The sequence below is a fragment of the Eptatretus burgeri genome, chromosome 8 (assembly GCF_056783735.1).
Source record: "Eptatretus burgeri isolate ZD-2024b chromosome 8, Ebu_testis_v1, whole genome shotgun sequence".
Lineage (NCBI taxonomy): Eukaryota > Metazoa > Chordata > Myxini > Myxiniformes > Myxinidae > Eptatretus > Eptatretus burgeri.
The window spans coordinates 87,320,660-87,338,159 of record NC_140968.1 but is presented as its reverse complement, the minus strand read 5'-3'; the positions used below and the strand labels follow the sequence as shown (position 1 = coordinate 87,338,159).

Genomic DNA, 17,500 nt, shown 5'->3' with positions numbered 1-17,500 from the left:
CGTCTTTTTCTTGATGCCTCCGCCATGGAAGGGTGAAGGAGGTTATGTTTTCACAACTTTCTGTATTTGTCTGTCTGTCTGTCTGTCTGTTTGTGTGCAGGGTATCTCAAAAAGTTGTGGACGGATCCGGATGAAATTTTGTGGACAGGTTTGGTGTGCAACAAGGAAAAACTGATTAGATTTTGGTGAAGATTCAGATCCGGATCCGACTACTCGAATTTTTTAAGTGATTCTTCACCATTGAGAGATAGGGCTAAAAATGATATATAGCACAATATCTCAAAAATTTGTGGACGGATTCATGGACAAGCTGGGTGTGTGTTGGAAGACGTGATTCGATTTTGGTGAAGATCTGGATCCGGATCCAACTACTAGAATTTTTAAAGTGATTCTTCACCATCGAGAGATCGGGCCAAAAACGATATAGTACTCTACAGCATGATGTTTCAAAAATATATTGGGCCCGATATGTTTTCGTGGATCAGGCATTACGTGGCAGAGGTATGTGCTCTACCAAGAAACCGTCTCGTTTGCTACTTTAAAAATCTTCGATTTTTGCAGGGGCGGGGGGGGGGGGGTGGGGGATCTTCGATTTTTCAAGTAACAACTAGACGGGCACTTGGAGATCCTCAATTTTCATTCGATTGATTTGAAATTTGGAGACGATTTTTCAAGTCACTGAATTCAACGAGCCAATTATTTTTTAGGTCAGCATCGACCAAAAGGTCAACATAGGCCAAAGGTCAAGAAATTGGGTGAGATTTCTAAAATCCTCAATTTTCATCTGGTTGACTTTAAATTTGGAGAGGATTTATATTTCAGGATACTGAATTCAACGAGAAAATTATTTTTCAGGTCAGCATCAATAAAAAGTTCAACATCGGCCAAAAGTCAAGAAATTAGGTGAGGTTTCTAAATTCCTCAAATTTCATCCAATTGACTTGAAATTTGAAGAAGATTTATATTTCATGTTATTGAATTCAGTGAGTCAATTAATTTTGAGGTCAACATTGGCCAAATGGTCAACATAGGCCCAAGGTCATCAACTTAGGTGGTATTTCTGAAATTCTCAATTTTCATCCGAATCACTTGGAATTTGAAGAGGGTTGCACATTTGGTCATTGAATTCAACCACCAATTATTTTTGAAGTCAAATTTGTTTTATGGATTTTGCAAGTATCGTGCTCTGCATGATGTCTTCTTCTTGTTTGTCCGTTTGTCTGTCTGTCTGTTTGTGTGCATGATATCTCAAAAAGTTGTGTATATATCTGGATGAAATTTGGTGTGCACATTGAGTGTGTGAAAAAGACGAACTGATTAGATTTTGTTGAAGATCCGGATCTGGATCTGACCACTGGAATTTTTTAAGTGATTCTTCACTATTGAGAGAGAGGGCCAAAAATGATACTCAAAAAGTTGTGGACAGATTAGGACCAATCTTGGTGGACAAGTTGGATGTTTGACAAGGAAGAATTGATTCGATTTTGGCGAAGATCCTAATCCGCATCTTGATCCGATAATTCTTCTTATTGATTTTTCACCATTGAGAGGAGGAGGAGATTGGGACCAGACTCTGCGCAGAGTGTTGGTGCTAAAGCAGTCTCCTTGGCTATTGGGCACAATCCTGGACGGGCCGCCACTCCGACACAGGATACCAGCAAGCTGGCACTCATTTTGCCGACCTCGGAAGGATGACAGGCCGAGTTAACCCAACCTGGTATTGATTATACAGCTGAGCGGGATTCGAACTCAGTTCCCGAGGATCCAAAGCCCAACCATTAAGCCAACACCAGGAATGAGAGATCGGGCTAAACCCATATATAGCATATCTCAAAAAGTTGTGCACAGATTCGGATGAAACTTGGTGGAAAGGTTGGGTGTGTGACCATGATGAATTGATTTGATTTTGGTGAAGATCTGAATCCAGATCTGGATACGATAATTATTTAATTTCAAAGTGATTATTCACCATTGATGGGGCCAAAAACGATATTATACATGCATGATATTTCAAAAATGTATTTTGCCCGATATGTTCTCGTGGATCAGACATTACGTGTTGGAGGTATGCGCTCTACCAAGTGCCCTTCTAGTTTTTAATGTTTTTTTCTTGAGTATGCCTTAGCAGCGCCATTCGAGCTACTCAAGTTTGTCATCAATGTGTTCATCCTATCACTTCATTTCAATGAATGTGCAGTATGAGGTAGACTGAACTACGAGATCAAATATCCCATCCTTGGGTTTTGACAATGTTGCCTGCTCGTCTAAACAGAGGAATGTCATAAGCATTGTTGTTTTGTTATTTGGTATTTCCATGAAACAACAACAATGTTAATAATGGCTTTGAAAAGTTTTTTTAATCCAAAAAACATGATTCAAGCCACGAAATTATATTCACAAAAATAAACAGGCCACAAAAACCTGAATTTTTATCTTTTATGGAAGGGTCGAGGCTCATGGATGAGCTAAATGAGAACTGGCAGCGGGTTCACAAACTGCCAGAGGGTATGTGGGGTGGGATGGATATACACATAGAGGAAAGAGGAATAACAGAAAAAGATTAACAATGATCTGGAGAGGACTGGAATGGGAAACAATCTGCGTGTGTGAAACAAACCATAGATGTGCATATGGGTGAGCGCAGAGGCTGCAAATTTGAAAGAATGAAGTGAGGAGGATAAGACAACGGACACGGGGAGACAACTGCATATTTGGGAGAATAGCGGGGCTAACGAATGTGGATGGGCAAGCAGTCTGGAGGAACGTATGTCACCTGGGGTAGCTTGGGGAGGGCATAGGTCGGAGAGGGTCGGAATAGCAAGGCCAGATGTAAGCTTGTAAACAATCTGTTAAAACAGTTCAGAAGCTGTGTAGAAATGTTAAAACGTGTTTGGTAGTGTTTGGATAAACAAGATAGTTGGACTACTATTAAGGTGATTATTATTTTTTTTTTTTCAAGATGTTGAGAAGCTTTGAGAATTTTGATTCAGAACCAAGTTGTTATCTCCATCGCTTTGGGCACTGATTGCATGTCTGCCCGACGAGATTTTATTAATTAGTGTTTTCCTGAGTAGCCATGTACACAGGCTGCATACCTGCTGAATATCCGGTCCCTGGACATATGAGGAGCAGAATAAGGGGTTAGGATACCATCGGCTTAATTACACATGAAATCTCCTGTAACTCAAAGTCTGCCGCATATTGAAATTTAATTGCGCGACGTGGGATGAAGTCATCAGGTCGTAAATTTTTAGATGGGTTCTTCAAAAAGAGCCTTCAATTACTGCAATCAACTGCAGAAAAGTCTCATGGGTAATTTGCTATCAGCCACAAACCACCATTTTATGACACCAACACACGGACCACATTTGCATTTTGATGCAGCGTGCTAATTCCAGCTCGGCGGAGCCTTCCTCATTGGCATGTTTTGCCCTAAAATCCACAAACGCGATATAAACCCGAGAAATAAAAATTATGAGATTTAATTTATGTTTTTGCCTTACTTCTGTTTTGGTCCTCTTGTTATTATGATGCGGGGGGAGCAGTGACTACACAAGCTTGTTGAACATACAGAAATAATGCAACAAACCCGAGATAAATTATCGCATTTCTCGAGGTGTTATGATTTCATCAATAAAATCATTCTTTATCGAAATGAGCCAAAATTAATTATTACACATTGACACAGCTGGCGTTTTGTACGAGCATTAGGACGTGCTCATCAGGAATAAATGTGTGATTGTGGTGTTGCTGGTTTTTCATGTTATTGTATGAGGGACATTCAAAAGGATCTGCAGATTAGGTCAGGACTCGAAACAGTCCAAGATGCACAAGCAGTGTTTTTATTCTCAATTTGTGGTATCTAATATATTTGTTATTAATTACATATATACTCATCATTATCGACATCAATCTCCCATGTACTTGACAGAGCATGAATTGTTGCTGAAGCAGTTTCATGGCATGGGTCATGCTGAATGGTTCGCCGTTGCCTACCCAGCAGTCAGTCGGTGTTGGAATTTGTAATTTGTTCTGGATGCCATCGATAACTCAACCACTCTTCGTGAAAGACACCGTGGGATATTTAACAGCCACCAACGACGAGTGTCGGCATACGGGTCTTTTGGTTTAATGTCTTTCCGATGGACGGCTCGCACGTTGATGTCTCACCCTTGTGCAAAACTGCAGGGTAGCAGTTTATAGCCGGTGTAGTTTAAAACCCAGACGAGACATCTCAAAGTTGAGTGCACATATCATTCTCTAGGCTATCCATTCAACCCTTTCTTATGAATCAAATTTCCTAATACATTTTTTTTTTTAAAAAGAAAGAAACGTTAGTGTCTTCTTCAATACATATCTTTGAATTGTCCTTACATTTAATTTAGTCACGTTGTCTTTTAGTTTTTCTTCCTATACTTCTTCATTTAAAGCTTTAATTTCATTTGTAGGATATTTTCATTGACTCTGCCACCGGAGGTGGACGGAGTTATATTTTCACGCCGATTTGCCCGTCTGTCTGTTTGTCTGTGAGCATATGTTAAACAGTTATGGATGCATTGGGACAAACCTTGGAAGACAGGTTGGGTGTGTGACAAAGATGAATTGATTATTTAGTTTTTGATGAAGATCTGGATCCGGATACCATAATTTTTTAAGTGATTCATCACAATTGAGAGTTTTGGCCAAAAACGATATACAGGGTGAGTCAGAAGTAGCGCCCAATTTCTGTCAGTTGATTGTTTGTTTGCCATTTGTATTACAGTGTACAAGAAGGTAGAAATAAATGAATGACATGTTTATCTAACCATTTATTCAAGAAAAAATTATTGCGGAACTGTATCAAGCTGTTTTACTTGCAATTTTCAAAGTGCCCTCCCTCGTCATCGATGCACAATTGCAGCCGAGCAGGCACAGAGCGGCACACATGTCTGCAGAGTTCGATATCAATTTCCTCAAACTTTGCAGTGATTTGAGCCTTCAATTCCTGAATGGTTTTATAGGCTTTTCACGATAAACAAGGTCTTTCATGAGCCCCCAAAGAAAGAAATCTGGAGGTGTAAGGTCTGGGGAGCGTGCCGGCCACTCGACCGGACCGCGGCGGCCGATCCACTTTCTGGGAAAGTTTTCATCAAGAAGCCACTGACGATCATAATGTGCTGGAAATAACGCTGGAAATCATGCTGGAAATAACAGTCCTGATCTTGTACCCTGGGCCAAAAGAAGGTTTGCAGCATATCCAGGTAAATTTCTGCACTGACAGATCCCTCAAAGAAAAAGGGTCAAATTATCCCGAATGGAGATGTGGCTGCCCAAACCGTCACTCCAAGTAAATTTACCTCCTTCTCAACCGTCACTCTTGGGTTATTCGCAGCCCAGTAGACACAATTGTGTCTGTTAATTGTGCCATTAAGCTTAAAACATGCCTCATCTGACCACCAGATGTTGTCTCGCATTGTGTCCTCTTCGTGAAGTTTAGCTAAGAACTCCGCAAAATTGAAGACGGCGGTCGTCATCTCCATCATGAAGGGCATGCAGTAAGCGTGGAATGTAAGGTTTCCATTTTTTTTCTGGTGAAGGATACGGATAACACTTGATTGGCTCACTTCCAACTCTGCAGAGAAACGGTGAGTTGACTTTTGCGGACTGTTCCAGTCTTCTGATGGCTTGTTCTGCCTTCGCTACATTCGTTGCCATTGTCGGACAATCGGACTACTTTGCAGTGGCTCCCGACCCTGTTGCTTCAGATTTCTGGACAATCAATCGTATGTTTCTTCCCTGAGGTGGGTTAATATCGAATTCCTGTGTCAAACGGCGTGCCGCCATCGTTGGTTGTTCATTACATTTGTAGTAGTGTTTCACGGCCGCAATGCGTCGATTCATTGAAAGGTAATTCATGGTTCAATTTGGTGCAAATTCAGTAACTTTCCAAACTCACAGCAATAACCTGCAAAACAAAATCAAAAGTAAATAAATTACGAAAATTAATAATCTGCAAGACAATTATTAACAACATGACTTCGCAGAAATAATCTGACAGCCGAAAAAACAGAAATCGGGCGCGACTTTTGACTCACCCTGTATAGCACGATATCTCAAAACGGTTTGGACGGTTTTGGATGAAACTTGGACAGGTTGCATTTGTGACAGGGAAGATTTGATTCGATTTTGGTGAAGATCCAGATCCACATCTGGATACTTTAATTTCTAAAGTGATTCTTCACCTTTGAGAGTCAGCGCCGAAAACGATATATTGCACGATATCGCAAAAAGTTATGCACGGATTATGACAAAACTTGGTGGATGAGTTGGGTCGGTGAAAAGAACAAACCGATTCGATTTTGGTTAAATTCCGGACGGAGATCCGGCCTTTCAGTTGGATACAAAACATAAACTGTTCAGCCTTTGCAGAGGTGTGTCCTCTACCGAGTGCTGATCTACTTTTCCTTGTGTTACTTTAAGGTATTTTGTGAAATAGTTTCTCACTTGACCTTTTTTTTTGTTTTGTTTTTATCGACGTCATCATCGTCGTTCGAATGCAGCAGGTGTATGCAAGTTAGCATCAGCTGTTGCGGGGAAGCAGCAATTTTTGCTAACGCCTCTTGTAGGTTAGCGAAGGAACTTGGAAATTAGCCAGGGTGCCGGCGTTAGCTCGTCTACTCTGAGCGAAGAAAACCGTGGGATTTTTAATGCCCACCAACTAATGTTGGCGGACAGGATGCCCAGTTTAACGTCCATCCGAAGAATGACACACACAGTGATGCCTCACCGTGCCTGTGAAACACCAGGATGATAGTGTATAACCGGGCTGAGGTTTGAACCCACGTTAGATAGCTGAAAGGTGAGTGCACCTTCCTCTAGCTAGGATGTCCTGCCAGTCCCAGTTGAATGTTATTCGATTGTAATTGCTGCATCAAATGATTGCTGGTCAATCGGTACTTAATCGTGTTATTTCCTGAACACTTTTACATTTTGCAACTTTATATTTGTTAAATTTTTGGTGAAGGGAGAAGAAGAGGGGGTGGGGGGGGGACATTTTCTTCCTTGTTTTGAGTGACTGATTTTCCATAAGTAAGAACACATCCTGCCCTTCCCTCCCCTTTAACTCACATTCCCAAACTCCATTACTGAAGCTTGCAAAACCATCTCTTAACAGGTTGTAAAACGAAGCTAACTATGTGTTTTGCTCTTCCCCAGAGGTGCCACAATTTGCAAAGGAGCCAGAGAAGAGAATACCAGGTATTGTTGGATCCGAACTGGATATTCCCTGCCAGGCTTCGGGTGAGTTTGACATTATTCTACAAGACATTTATTTTAGTAATAAATTTCTTCTTACAGATCCTCTGAGGATACATTTTCAATACATTTCACTTGCTGCAAATGATGTTGAACTGAGCATTCTTTTTCCCCCATTTCTTCCTGCTCCGTGCCTATCTCGTTACAGAACAAATTTTCAAAAGGATCCATCGTTAATTATATATCTTTTTACGCGTTTTGATCCTTCAAATCTGCAGGTGTTTTGCGCCGAGAATGTGATATCTGATTCGGGGATCATTGTACATACTGTATATAATGTGTGTCCTGTGTACGATTGAACTAATAATCTCATAAATAATTCATTCAAATGTAAAAAAGATTTTCCTGAAAATAGGTTTACATCCATGACGGGTTTGAGCATTTCTTCCTTTTCCGAGCAGTGATTCCGAAGCTTGTAATTTCATTCATCACGTCCTCCATTTTTCTTGGATAACTCTTCCAGCAAGTTTTGGATTGTCGGATCATTTTTTCGTATTTTCTCAAAAATGGATTGCATTGCTTGTTTGCAGCATCATATAAATCTGAATTAGTCTCATCACCGATTAAGACACAATAAGGAAAAGTATGGTCTTGGTAAATCGTTCCCAACACGTCTTGAGCGTAAATGGCATGTGAGCGGCAAGGGCAGTAATCTCGTGGCGAATGCGAAGCTTGTGTGGATTCGGTTTTTCTCCTTTCAATAGTCTGTGAACTGATCTCTTTGACATCTTTGGTTGCAAAGCCACCTCAGCACTGACTTTTATGGAGAGGTTCCAAAAGCTGCAAGGACTTCAGCAACTGCCTTCTCAGCGCACGCTGTTTTGGCCCGAGGCTTACGCAGTGGGGTCGATGGCATCACGATGTATTTTGTAAGATTTTTTTTTGAGTTCGTCGCTGACCCACTTCTGCCAAATTCCTGCATGATAAGTTCTTGAGCATCCATTTCTGAGTGGCTCTGCATGGTGTGGTTTAAATCGCTCCTTTGGATTTTATTTGTGTTCATGACTTCATAATCTACCCATGGAAAGACAAAAGCAAGCAAAAATGCAAGAACCCCAAGAAGAGTCGGATGATGTGGTCTACAGTTTAAATCTATCGTTTAATTTAAATTGGAATCTTTTCTGTTCAAGTTATTTCAAATGTAAGTTGTTCAGTCCTTTCTGGGACACGCTGTGTGATGATCTTATCTCTTTTTTTTTTTAAATCTTTTTTTGAGATTCATAAAGCATCAGCTCATTGAATACAAAAACAGACATGAAAACACAACTGATAAAATTCAGCTCATCATGTTCAAAATCATCACGAACAGTGCATTTATTTTTGCAGGACTTCCAGTGCCATCTGTAACCTGGTATCACGATGGCTTGCCCGTGGGACTTGCGAGCATTGATGGACGGTACCAAGTGTTGCCGCACGGCAGCCTACGCATACATCGCCTTGAGGAGAAGGACTCGGGAATGTTGCAGTGTTTTGCAAAAAACAGTGCAGGGGAGGTGCAAACCCATGCACACCTCACCGTGCGCAGTGAGTTGTACACATATGAACAGACACCAGCTGGTATCGTAATACCATTACAGTTTGAGCTGTTGCATAATGTAATCACCCAGATCTGACACCTCCTCCAATACTCTTGAATGCATATTGTCACATCAGAGGGTCCACTAATGCAGACTGTCTGGGAGGGAGGTCTGATGAAGGCCTCTGCTAATGCCAAATTTACTGCATTCTTTTAATTATCCACAATCCCCCAAGGTGTGCCAAAATACAAACCCAAACTGGCAGTTGTTTGTGAGAGAACGTATTAAAAACACAGGAATACGTTCCTTAGCAAACAAATTGTTCATTATAAAATGATGGTAAAGACAACAAAACCCAGCCATATCTAGCACATGAACACACACAAATAGGGAATGAAAGACGTAAACTTATTGTACAAGAGAAATATAACGACGCCCCTTCCCCATAAATACACCAAAATACTGGACTCAAGCCATTACAAAAGGGAGGAAGGCATGAGCTGCTCTGTGCTGTACCATGACTGGTGGTCATGGACATTGTACAGGCTGGCGTGGCACAGGGTGAAGTCCGGCTCTGGGCAGAACAATGACAGCAACGAGGGATGGCAATGAGGTGAGATCGTGGGGAGGTGTCATTCACATCTCCTGTTGCAGTTCTTCTCCTAATGAGTGAAGAAACAGACAGAGAGACAGAGACAGACAGACAGACAGAGACAGACAGACAGAGACAGACAGACAGAGACAGACAGACAGAGACAGAAAGACAGAGACAGACAGACAGAGACAGACAGAGACAGATGTTGTCTCTCCAAGATCCAAGGTCCAACTCTCGTTGTGAATGCATGGATACGGCTTTTACCACATCACAAGGATTCCTTTCCATCATGCGACCAACCCTGTCATTGGCCACCCGCTGTCTGTGGTGGCACCATCTTCCATGCTATCCCACCCTGCAAGATGACCCTTCATAAAAGTGTTCTGCCTCTCTCAGTTGGTAGCGTAAAAAGGCTCTGCAGCTCACTATGCCACCCTGTTTTTTTGGCACAATGGCCCGTGTTGTTTCTATTGAACTTCTGGGTGACACATGCCCTCCACCTGGCCTCACCTGTACAAAAGATTTGACACAACACAACGTTACCCTATTGTTCTCTAAAGTTTACAATCACCTCTTCCTTTCTGCACATTTTACCATATAACTTACCTCTGACAGATTCCTGATTATAAGGCAATGCTCGCTTACACGATTCACATGGTCCAAGGATCCTTGATACAAGGTAATGCTACTAGCGTCATCGATTCACCCGGTCCAAGATATTCCTACCACAATATTGTTATGCATCCCCCCCACCACCACCACCACCACCCCTTATGCTTAATAATATTGTCTGGCCCTGGAGTTTTATCATCCCTTAATTTTTTTCTCATTATTTCTTCACTTCTGCACTCCAACCTCCTGGATCTCTTCTTAAAGCCCTTTGTCACCCCTGAGATAGATACTCTGCTTTTGGAAGTTCCCTTGTTTGTTCTTGTGTAAATGTAGAATCCAAAAAACAATTCAATAAGCCTGCCATCTCACCTTCACCATTTCTCCTGTGCTATTCCTCCGTGGGCCCACACCTCTCCTAACCCTTTATTAACTCTTTATTTACCACTTATATACTTAAACAATGCCTTGCTGTTATGTTTAATATTCTTGGTGATGTCCTTTTCATTTTCCCTTTCACCTTGCCAAGTGATTTTCTTAACTCATCTCTGTTTAATCCTATAATGATGTGTCAGACTCTAGTCATATTATTTTGTGCTTAATGAATGCCTTTTGCTTATCCTTAATTACACTGCATACCTTCTTGCTCCACCACCATTGTCTTTCTGCCTCTACCTTTACATCTCCCTGGAATATTCCTACTCTGCACCCTCTACATTTGTCCTTTGAAAGTTGCCCATTTTTCCGATGCAGACCGCCCACTCATTAACTTTACCCAAATACACCAGCTTGCACTAGCTTATGACAAATCCACTCTCTTAAATCCACAATAAAATGCAGTAAGTGAATTATAGCCAACTTAATATCCCCTTTTCATTTCCGGTGATATGTATTTCACCCCCATTCATCTCATTTCAGATGTTCACCTCCTGCTGAGCTTGAAGTAATACTAAAGTGTGAATTTTTCATGTGTTGGAAACACTTTTCGACGAGGAAATCTGTTGACTCATTTACCATCATCGAGGAGGCAAATGTGTAGGCTGTCATACCATTCCACAATTCCATCTCCCTTGTGTTTCAGGTTTCCCTCCAAACATCACACAAGGTCCGGTTGACAGCACTGTAATTGAAGGCTCTTCTGTAAGCCTTTTGTGTGAAACCTCTGGTGCTCCGAAACCCACCATCACCTGGCTCAGAGGTGAGATTCTGCCACCTGCCTGATTAACGCTCCGCTGCAGTGTTGTATGAGTATAATGTCTTTCGAAATAACAGCATTTTTTTCTGTAATTAGAGACACAACACCAAGCATTCGATGTAACACCTATCGTTCTTCACGTTAATCTATTACTGACTGATGGAACTGAATGTGAATTGATTTTGCCAACCCCATTGTAAACTCTTCACATCGATCAATTGACATTTCACCAATTCCATAATGTGTGAATTAAACCAGAATCAATTGCACGTGATGTCTGTCTCGAGCAAAATAATGATTTCCGAGATGTCCGTGTTTATGCTGTGATAGTTATTTAGTGACGGCAGCAGAAAGGACTCAACCAGGGCTTTCATGCTCGTTTCCCCACCTGGGATTGTTACATAAATGATACAATCTTCAGAACGCTCTCTTGAAAGTGAGATATTTAACCTCTGCTGTCGAGCAATGTCTCAGCCAAAAGCTGTTTTGGAACGTAATTTGAGAGATTGAACCACAGACATGAGCTACTTGCAGGTCAGAGAGTTATTCACGAGAAAGGATTACCTACAATTACATGCACAATAATGCCTCCAGCGAATTCGTCAACGGAAGCAAAAAATGACTTTTTGCATGCGTGAAGTTGATAAAAGAGTAATCCTAAATATGATTAAGCCTCCCCCTATAGGGTATAGGAAGGCTTATTGCTGTTGTGGGGTTTATTTCTATAATTAGTACCCCCAATTTATAATGGTACCAAAGTGTTTCTTCGACCCGGAGGTCTAAGCCACCATTTTTATCTTTTTCTTCCTGCACTCCAAATTTCCGAAATTTCAAAGCTGTATCTCGGAGCCGGCTCCGACTTTCAGAATGAAATTTTGCATCAATAACGTGAATAGAAATTATGCGGGGTTGACTTAATTTGTTTAGACCTTGACCTAATTTTATGGTCATGACCTTATTGTAAACATTTTAGCATTTTTCACCATAACTCAACTAAATTTTGTCCGATGGGAACAAAAGATTGCCCTCTCTAGATATTCTAGAGCCAGGCACATTTACGATGAACTTACATCACACCACTCTGAGTTAAAGGTCTTGGTGTTTGACCTCGAGGAGTACTGAACCACCATTTACATTTTTCTCCATTTTTTTGTCTGTCAATGTCCGAGCTTTATCTCGGATCCAGTTGGGACTTTCGGAATGAAATTTTGCATCAATAATAGGACTAAAATGATGTGAGTTTGACATAATATTTTTGACCTTGACCTATTTTTAAAGTAATGACCCAATTAAAGGCATTTTAACATTTTCAGCATAATTCGACTCAGGTTTGCTCGTTCGGAACGAAATTGCCCTCTCTCGATAGCCTAGAGAAAAGTGCATTTATGTTTAATTGACATCATATTCCTCCAAGTTAAAATTCAAGGTCGAATGGTGGTATGAAAATATAATGCGGTCAAGGTAAAATAGCAGTCTGAAAAAAAAAAATGCGTGTTTTTGGTCATCGCTCAATTTTGCCAATGGGAAATCTCAAAGACCGCTTGGCCGTCCAAGATGTTCTTACATCATCGTAGTGCATTGACGTTGTTCACCTGATATTTGATTAGTGTCCTTCACCTACATCTTTTGAATTGTGTCCTAATTAAGAAAAAAAAAACACCTTTTTTTAATAACTTGAATACTTTTCCTCCAATTTTCATGATGTTGAGTTTTATGGATGGACTGGAGATGGGGGACACAGTTTCTTAATTTACACTCTATCCCAAAATGCTGACAGTCAAGACAATATTGTAGTCCGAATGTAATCTGGCCATCTTTGGATTTCTGGCCAAGGGTAATTTACGGGCATTCACCAAGGGTAAGCCTCCCCCCAGATGGGGGAAGCTAACCTTTGGCGATATCTTTTTGATCGCAGATCAATAGTTACCTCCACCACCGAAGGTAACTCCCACCAAGGTGACACCAAAGTAACAACCACCAAGGTGCCACCGAAGGTGGGTGGACATTATGTTTTCACCCCTGTTTGTCTGTCTGTGAATAGGGTATCTCAAAAGGTTTTGGGCGGATTTTGACGAAATTTGGTGGACGGGTTGGATGTATGATAAGGAAGAATTGATTCGATTTTGGTGAATATACGGATCCAGCTACTAGAATTTTTAAAGTGATTCTTCACCACTGAGAGATGGGGCCAAAAACAATATTCATTATAGCATGATATTTTAAAACGTTGTGCACGAGTTATGACAAAACTGGGTGGATGAGTTGCATATGTGACAAGAACAAGCCGATTAGATTTTGGCTAATGTCCGGATGCAGATTTGGCCTATCGGTGGGATAAAAAAAACGTAAACTGTTCAGCCTGATGGAGGTATGCACTCTACTGGGTGCTGTTCTAGTTATACAATGTGTTTGCTTGTTTTCAAGTGATCTTCTGCTCATTGAGGAGTTTGCACACGTATCCAGTGTAGGAGAAAGACAGGAGGAAACATGTGCATACTTTCATGTGTTTTTATGGACTTTATGAAAAAACGGACAAATCAACAGTGTATGTGCTTTCAACCTGGAGAATTGCCATGTCATTGTTGGACTTATTGTCCGTGAAAAAAACTAAGCTGCCTCATTAATGACCTTCAGGCAGAGGGTAATCTGCCAGTGTTGTCTTGTCTGATCAACACCTGTAATTTCCATCCACTGCCTTCTTCATAGGTGGCAGTTTCTTGCACATCTGATGCCGCCCTTGGGGTATTTATAGATGACCACATAAAATCATGGTTGGCATGAATTTGAATCAAAATTATTTTGATTTTGCACAAACATCTGAGAGGACATGGCCATGCTGAGAAGCTGTATATCAGGAACACAAGTTGATTTTAGGCACTTTTATTATCTTCGTCGGTGATAATGTTAGTCATCAGAGGTTTTTCATTTTGGTTGCAATGAGACAGCAAGATTAGATTTTAATGACTCTTTTATTCTGATGTTTTAATTTCCAAGGTGTGCCTGCTGAACTCTAATGCTTCCTTTGAACTTTCCACAATTTGATTACTACTACTACTACTACTACTACTACTGCGACTACTTTAAGGGCTGCAATTATTCACACCTTCTTGGAAAGCTTGTCAGGGAGAGATATTGAGCCAAATCCTTTTACGAACCAGATGGCCAAGCATAACGTTCGTCTGAAAGTGATTCGGATGTGATTTTGTAATTTGTTAATTGTGCCGGCAATAACTCACCGACTCTTCATGAAAGACACCGTGGGATCATCAATGACCACCAATGAGTAATGCTGTATGACTGTTACTCTGGCTCATCTTCCAGCCAAGGGATGGTACATGCATCGATGCTTCACCCTGAATTCAAAACACCAGGATGACAGTTTATAGCTTGGCAGACATTCAACCAAGGCATGGGGATGACAGTTTATAGCTGGGCAGAGATTCAAACCCAGACTAGACAGCTCAAAGATGAGTGTGCATACATCTTAGCTATCGTGTGAGCCATAACTTTCCAAAGTTTATGGCACAGACTGTTTCCAAATAAAATAACGTAATTTACAAAGAACAGTTTTTGATGTATTCTTAGTTTACCAATCATAGATGCTTCAAACAATCAAGGTTTTACTTCGAACTTGTGACTCAGAGCAGTCGGACCAACAATTAAATGGGAATTTGGTCCAGTAAGTTTTACCTGGATGTCATCCATTTGTCGTCTTTGCGTAGAGCCTGTGCCGCATTTTATCGCTGAATGATTTTATTCGGCACTTGATGGCTCGAGCTTGGCCAGTCATGCCTGGACAATCACCAATCTAGTGCTTTGAGGTTCAGGTGAATCCTCTAGGGAGGCACCCTCTCATGTGTTTGGAGCAGTTCAGTGCCGTGAATCTTTTATCTTTAACTAGTGCTGGGTAATGACTGCCCGTAATCACCGAATAGCCACATTTGTCACAGTTAAAATGTCTTTGACAGAGGTTGAAATATTAAGTCTTCTCTTATGTTCTTATACTCATCACCGTTATTTATGGAGACACAAGTGATGTTATGAATGGATGGATGGATGGACGCATTGAGGATTTATGGCTCCATGGCTGTCAATGTTTCATCCAAAATGCAGTTTAATCTCCACATATAATTGCTGGTCATTATATAACACTGTAATGTTTTTTCTTAATTATTATAATCGCATGATGAAAGATCGCTCGATGTACTTTGGTGCATCTGTGATCATAGGCTGTAAATCATTTTTGCAGGTTTCCTAACTCTTGATTTGTTGAACATCTTGGCACAATATGCTCATCATTGCAAGGATGGGCAGGAAGACCAATGCCGTAAAAGTTTCAATAATTTGTAACAACTTCAATTCAAACACCGGTAATCATGTTATGTGTGGTTATTTCTCAGTGTTCGCTTGAGAATTTTGAACCGACTAATATATAGTACCTGTAACCTCTGGAAGCAAGAGGATTTGTTTTCAGAATCTTTTTCCACCCTCAATACCCCCTCCCTCAGGCAGGGATCAGCTGTTAAATCACAAGTCGTCTACCCGTTCTTGTGAGAGGAGGTGAGGGGGGAATTATTTTGTGGCCATGATCTGACTCTGATTACCCTGAACACCGATGCAAAATTTTGGAGATTAGCTGAGCCATTTTTATATGCCTGATATATATATATATATATATATATATATATATATATATATATATATATATATATCGGGGCGTATTATGTGATACCAGTCGTCCGTCCGTCCGTCTGACTGTCTGTCAGTCTGACTATCTGTCTGTCTGTCCGTCCATCCGTCCGTCCGTCCATTCCTGTACGCACTCTAACTCCCAAAGTTTTCAACTTTCATGTTTCATATTTGGTGCATAAGTACAGACTGTGGAGACGGTGTGTCGCGACATACGTTCATCATCTAAAGTGGTTGCCATGGCAACCAGGATGCTGTTTTCCATGTAGTCGCATAATTCTGTATATACCTTCTTGTTTGGGCGTATATTGTGCTCACTTGCGCTCTTGTTGATTTTATAATTATCAGATGCACACACACACACACACACACACACACACACACACACACACACACACACACACACACACACTACAGATAATTGCCTTATTAGCCCCCATTGAACTTAGTCCGAAACAGGGGCAAATGGATTTGGTCTCCATTTTTGCGTCTGTGCATGCGTGTGTGTCCGCAACCATATCTCAGACATGTATGGACCGATTTTATTCGTACTTGACAAAACGACAACACATGAAGATATACATAAGGACATCATTATTTTGTCGAGTTCAGATCCAAGATGGCCAACTGGCGGCCATTTTAGTTGTAAAAACCCCGATGTTGAACACGTCCTCAACCATTTATTGGACATACATTTACCAATGCTGTTCAAACTTGGCACACAGATAACAAATGATAGCTTAAAAAATGGAAATAATTTTGTTTCGAGATCAGATCCAAGGTGGCCAACTGGCTGCCATTTTAGTTTTATAATCCCTGATGTTGAACATGTCCTCAACTATTTCTTGGATATGCCTTCATCGATGTTGTTCAAACTTGGCAGACAGAAAACAAATGATGGCTTACATAAGCGAATCATTTTGTTTCGAGATCATGTCCAAGATGGCCGACTGCTGGCCATTTTGTTACTAAATGTGTCCCCAACCATTTTTCAGATATGCATGGTCCAAATTTGTTCAAACTTGGCACAAGCACAGTACATGATGGCATACATGCGCACCTCACTTTATTTTGTGGTTTCATCGAAGATGGCCGACTGGTAGACTGGCGGCTATTTTAGTTGTACATAAATATTGGCGAGCCATTTAACTCCGCACAGCAAAATTACTAAAACATTGTGGCTATGACATTTTATGTCTATTTTATTTGTTTTAAATAGAAGCATGACCCTCCATGAAACAATTCCAGAGTGTAAATTATGTTTGATCCTTTTTCAGTATTTTGATAATAGTTATAAGTGCATGCCACCAACCTCGCCATTGTAAGTCTACTAACTTAATCTCCACTTATCATTGTCTTTAACACCTTTTTACCTCCCTCATTGAAGGTGGACGAAGGTTGTGTCTTCACCCCTGTCTGTTTATCTATCTGTCTTTGAGCAGGATATCTTTAAAAGTTATGGATGTATTCAGATGAAACTTTGTGGACGGGTTGGGTGTGTGACAAGGACGAATTGATTCGATTTTAGTGGAGATCCGGATCCGGAGAGGAGAATTTTTTTACTTTTTTTATCAAGTGATTCTTCACCATTGAGAGATTGGG

At 40.8% G+C, this 17,500-nt stretch overlaps 1 protein-coding gene across 4 annotated transcripts in view; it reads left to right on the top strand.

Annotated features, from left to right (window-relative positions):
- Window positions 1–17,500, top strand: part of LOC147022221 (protein sidekick-2-like) — a 676,300-nt gene that overhangs the window by 421,976 nt on the left and 236,824 nt on the right. For all 4 annotated transcript variants that reach the window (XM_085892916.1, XM_085892915.1, XM_085892914.1 and 1 more), the window contains 3 exons: window positions 7,195–7,278; window positions 8,620–8,817; window positions 11,096–11,212. In XM_085892916.1, the coding sequence (XP_085749042.1) occupies window positions 7,195–7,278; window positions 8,620–8,817; window positions 11,096–11,212 (399 nt within the window). The remainder of the gene's footprint in view (window positions 1–7,194; window positions 7,279–8,619; window positions 8,818–11,095; window positions 11,213–17,500) is intronic.